A 5,506-nucleotide genomic window follows, 5' to 3' on the forward strand; every position below is an offset into this window, starting at 1 on the left:
CCCTCCCCCACCCTTCCCCCGCCGTGTGTCTCCTACCCCCCCCCTCAGGAACACAAGGCCAAGGTGACGGACGTGGAGAAGCAGGTGTCCCAGGCCAAGACCCGGTATTCAGTGGCGCTGCGTAACCTGGAGCAGATCAGCGAGCAGATCCACGCCAGGAGGCTGACACGGCTGGTCTGTCGCCGAGCCTCCCCGGTGGGAGCCGAGGCTGCGCCGGCCTACCCCGAGAGGGAGCAGCAGCTGGTGGTGGGCAAGGCCTCGGCCTACCCGTTGCCGGGGGAGCAGGAGGAGGAGGAGGAGGAGGAGAAGGGGCTGCAGGCCCTACCCCAGCCCCCGCCCCAGGCCCCGGACAACCTGTCGGTGCTGAGCTTCCAGACCATCGCCTCGGACCTGCAGAAGTTCGACTCCGTGGAGCACCTGGGCGAGCTGTCGGACGCCCTGAGCCTGGACAGTGACGACGTGAGCCTGGAGGCCGGGAGGCCACGCAGGGGCTCCTTCCCCTTCAAGCACCACCGCAGCATCAGCCTGTAGGGGTGTGGAGGGGAGAGAGAGAGAGAGAGGCCTGCCTCAGGGGGAACCCCCCTCCCCACCCATGGGGCGAGGAGATGGGTGGAAGTGGGAATGTGGAGGCTCCATCGTACAATTCTTTATTAGGCCTTTGTAGATACTGGCCCCATCTTGGTCAGAGTGGGGAGATGAGTGGGGGTGGAGGGGGATAGTGGGGGAATCTATCCCTCCCCCCCCCACCCCCGCACATCCCAGCTCGACTCTGCTATCCCCACCACTCAGTCCCTCCTCCCCCACACCCCCCCACCAAAGGTACTCAGCTCTGTATCATAGACACGGGACGCCACCCCCACCCAGGTACAATCTAAAAGGCGAAGGTTGGCATCGTGGGCTTGGGGACCCTACCCACGCTGGGGGTGGGGGGGGGGGGTTGGGGTGGACGCGGGGTGGGTTGCTGGGGTGGTGGGGGTGTAGACGGGGTTCACTGCTGGCCTGGCCCCTCCCCGCGACCACCACCCCATCACCCCCAACGTAAACGGCGAGGAACTCTCCAGGGGGTTACAGGGGATGACGGTTAGTTGTCCTGTTGGGGATAAGCACCGACACTGTCCTCTGCGTCCTCTTGGTGGGCCATTCCCGTCCCAGTCAGCAGGCAGCGTGTCCTAGTGGGTTCACCACCCTCCTCTCCCAGCCTGCAGGATCGCTGCCAACAGCCCTGGTCCACTTGGGGCAAACCGGGAGGTCTGAGCGTTCGCAAAGTGAGGGCCCCTCGCCCCTCGCAGAATAAACACGTGGTCTGTCCAGTTAGGGACTGATCCACGCTCTGCTGAGGAAAGGAAAGGTACTACTGCATATATCATTAGCCAGTGAGCTATCCATAGACTGCTGAATAAACATTGTACTTTGCACAGTTAGGGAGTAATTTAGTCCCCACTGAGTTCATGGTGGGCAGAGGGTCTCGGTAAAATATTGCCTCCAGTAACTCCAGCTCTTTAGTATCCAGTGGGTCAGACACTGTCCTTCCCCCCCACCCCCCTCCCTCTGGGACTGGGTGGGACAGTGGGTCAGACACTGTCCTTCCCCCCCCCCCACTGGGACTGGGTGGGATAGTGGGTCAGACACTGTCCTTTTTCCCCTCACCCCTCCCTCTGGGACTGGATGGGACAGTGGGTCAGACACTGTCCTGCTCCCTCTCCCTCTGGGACTGGGTGGGACAGTGGGTCAGACACTGTCCTTTCTCCCTGCCCCCCCCCCCCCCCTCAGGGAGTGTGCCTGGCACCTGGACCCGGGAAGGGGAGCGAGTGTGGCCTGGAAATTCCAGCCCCACCAATTCCATACCTCTGCCTGGATAACTCAGCCAGGGTGACTCCCCTTCCCCACTCAGTATCTACCCTCCTTCACTGTCCCCGAGATACACCAGCGAGGGCGTCCCCCTCCTGTATCTACCCAGGGATGAACCAACCCCTCCCCCAGCCGGTACACCACGCCCCCCCCACCCACCCAACCCAGTAAATCAACTGGAGCTCCCTCACCCCGTATGGGTGGGTTAGCCCATGCCTCCCACCTCTGTCTCCGCCCTGCGGCCCTTCCTGTGGGGGTTGGGGGGAGGGAGGGCGTGGTGACTATTGCACCCCACCCCCCTTCCCGTTTGACCTCAGTCAAGCTGGGCAGCACTGGGGCAAGAGAGAGAGGGGCACGAGAGATGGGACTGGTTCTTCACCTTGAACCTCCGGGCACCCTGCCCACCCCCTCAACCCTCACCCCCTCACACACCTCCCTGACCGACTGGGGTGAGGTGGGGGAAGCGTGTGAGGTGGCGACATCAATGGGACAATCCAGTGGCCAACCGGGGGGCGGGGGGTGGGGAGAACAGTTTGGATTTGAGTTGAAGATGGTCGAACCAGCCCTTGCTTTCTCCTGCTGCCAGTTTCTGGTGCCACACCGGGCTGGCGCTGCCCGCACGATGGACCTGCCGCTCGGAGAGGCGGGTCAAATGACTGCGGGCGTGCCAATGTACCTCAGTCGTATTTATTATAGACTTGTTTTTATATCTGTACGCATCTGTCTGTGTGCGCGTGTGATAATGCGGACTCCAAAATAAAACTGGGTGACTTTGTCTGCCTTGATATCGCTTCCTCGATCGCCGTAGAACGTGTGTTAGGAGTTGGGTAGACCGTTAGACCCGTTCCCCCACCCCCCCCCCCCCGGTGATCTTATTTCCCCGATCGCCGTAGCTTGCTAAACACATTTGACAGTGTTCAACCACTCTACCTCCGCCTTTTCAGGAGGAGAGTTCCAGAGCTCGGGACGGAGAGAGAAATTGGCACATGGCTTAGTGGTTAGCGCTGGTGCCTCTCGGTGCCAGGGACCTGGGTTCGATTCCAGCCAGGGGCGACTGTGCAATCTCCACATGGACGTCCTCCCCGCGTCTGCGTGGGTTTGCTCCGGTTTCCTCCCACAGTCCGAACAATGTGCAGGTTAGGGTTGGTTGGCCGTGCTAAATCTCCCCCACAGGGCTGTGCAGGCTGGCTGGGTTAAGCCACAGGGAATTCCGGGCGACAGGGATAGGGTGGGTCCAGGTGGGATGCTTTTCAGCGGGGGACGGGTGTCAGTGTGCACTCGATGGACCGAACGGCCTGCTTCCACACTGCAGGGATACTGAAAGAAGATCCATTCCTGTCTTAAATGGGCAACCCTTTAGTTTTCACAGTGCCCCTCCCAGTTCCAGGTTCATCCGCAGAACGAAACATCCTCTCCCCATCCGCCTGGACAACACCCATCAGGATCGGACATGTTTCAGTAAATCACCTTCAAAACTCGAGTGCTGCTTCAATCTTTCCTCAGAGGACAACCCACCCAACCAGGTATTCTGTAACTGCTGCTCGCTGGAGAGATACTGGGTGGGTCATATCGTCAGACACTGTCCTTTCCCACTCTCCCCCTCTCCCTCTGGGACTGGGTGGGACACTGGGTCAGACACTGCCCTTTCCCCCCTCTCCCTCTGGGACTGGGTGGGACACTGGGTCAGACACTGTCCTTTCTCCCCCTCCCCTGGGACTGGGTGGGACACTGGGTCAGACACTGCCCTTTCCCCCCTCCCTCTGGGACTGGGTGGGACAGTGGGTCAGACACTGCCCTTTCCCCCCTCCCTCTGGGACTGGGTGGGACAGTGGGTCAGACACTGCCCTTTCCCCCCCTCCCTCTGGGACTGGGTGGGACAGTGGGTCAGACACTGTCCTTTCCCCCCCCTCCCTCTGGGACTGGGTGGGACAGTGGGTCAGACACTGTCCTTTCCCCCCTCCCTCTGGGACTGGGTGGGACAGTGGGTCAGACACTGTCCTTTCCCCCACCTCCCTCTGGGACTGGGTGGGGCAGTAGGTCAGACACTGTCCTTCCCCCCACCCCCACCTCCCTCTGGGACTGGGTGGGAAGCTGTCTGACTGTTTTCTGTAATCTCCCTCAAGTGCCAGCATCTTTGTTTCTATTGACTTTTTCCTTCACCTAATTCATCAATGTTATTTGCTCTGCCTTCATTATCTCGTGATTGTCCTTCTTTCAGTTGACTGTGTTGGACTTGCACCCAGCCTCTCTCCTTCAAACTGGATGGACGTACCCTGATTATGGTCACTGCTCCCTCGTGGTGCCTCTACTGAAGGGGTTAATTAGTCTTATCTCAGCGCACAATGCTCGGTCTGGTATCGCCTACTCTCTGGTTGTCTGTGAAACACGTTGTGCCAAGAAAGTATCCTGAGAGCGTTCTATGAAATCCTCGTCCTGGGTGATTTTTCTTTCCGTCATGTGCACAGCTTAAAGTCTCCCCGGGTTCTTGTACTCTTGACAAGCTCCTGTTAATTTGACGGCTTTCTGAAGCTGAGATTGCGTTTGGAGTTAGCTTTGACTCTTCGGGGCTCAGGAATGGTGGGGTTTGTGCCACCGACTGTGGAGGGGCGAGGAATGAGATGGGAATGAATGCAATGAAAAGGAGAAAAGAGGATCTAATTTGCTGATGGAGAAACCAATAAGACATTGGAGTCAAAGCATTGACCATGTTTCTGCCTTCACTGCTGCCTGCAGACCTGCTGAGTTTCTCAGCCAGTCCTACAGCATGAAGACAGCTCCTCAGCCCAATCTGGCCCACTCTGACCAAAATGTCCATCCGCACTAACCCCATTTCCCCGCACTTAACCTATATCCTTCCTTCCCTACCCATGTATTTGTCCGAATGCCTTTTAGATGTTGTTAATGTGCCCGTCTCAATCACTTCCGCTGGCAGTCCCTTCCATATGTGTACCACCCTCTGTGTAAAACAAAAACTTCCATTTTATTCTTTCCCCTCTAACCTTAAGCTGATGCCCTCGGTTCCCCGACCCTGGGGAAAAGACTGAATGCATTCACCCTATCCATGCCTCTGATGATCTTATATACTTCAAGATTCCCCCCCTCAGTCTCCTACGCTCTAAAGAAAAGAATCCTAGCTTGTCCAATCTCTCCCTCTAACTCAGACCCTTGAGTCCTGGCAACGTATTGTAAATCTTTCCCAGTTTAATACCATCCTTGCCAGGCCTGCTGAGCTTCTCCAGCATTTTCCGTTTAAATTTCACATTTCCAGCATCTGCAGTATTTTACCTTTATTCAGGCTCACTGTCCTTCTCCGTCCAGAATCGAGGCTGTGGTCCAGCTCATCCATCCAACAGAGACGTTCCGAATGAGATCAAACCCATTCGGTCCCCAGTCTTGGGATGTGAGAGTGTTGCTGAACAAAGAGACCTTGGATTGCAGGTTCATAACTCCTTGAAAGTGGAGTCACAGGTAGCTAGGAATATGAAGGCAGCATTTGGTATGCTTTCCTTTATTGGTCAGAGTATTGAGTACAGGAGTTGGGAGGTCATGTTGCGGCTGTACAGGACATTGGTTAGGCCACTGTTGGAATGTTGCGTGCAATTCTGGTCTCTTTCCTATGGGAAAGATGTTGTGAAACTTGAAAGGGTTCAGAAAAGAT

At 57.2% G+C, this 5,506-nt stretch overlaps 1 protein-coding gene across 1 annotated transcript; it reads left to right on the forward strand.

The window, feature by feature from the left end:
* Positions 1-6: 6 nt before the first annotated feature.
* Positions 7-1,585, forward strand: sh3bp5lb (SH3-binding domain protein 5-like, b; the record flags this gene model as incomplete). Its single annotated transcript, XM_043677785.1, has 1 exon — positions 7-1,585. A coding segment is annotated over one exon (525 nt), but the record flags the coding sequence as incomplete, so codon positions are not given.
* Between the last annotated feature and the right edge of the window lie 3,921 nt (positions 1,586-5,506).

Source organism: Chiloscyllium plagiosum, chromosome 37, assembly GCF_004010195.1.
Source record: "Chiloscyllium plagiosum isolate BGI_BamShark_2017 chromosome 37, ASM401019v2, whole genome shotgun sequence".
Taxonomy (NCBI): Eukaryota; Metazoa; Chordata; class Chondrichthyes; order Orectolobiformes; family Hemiscylliidae; genus Chiloscyllium; species Chiloscyllium plagiosum.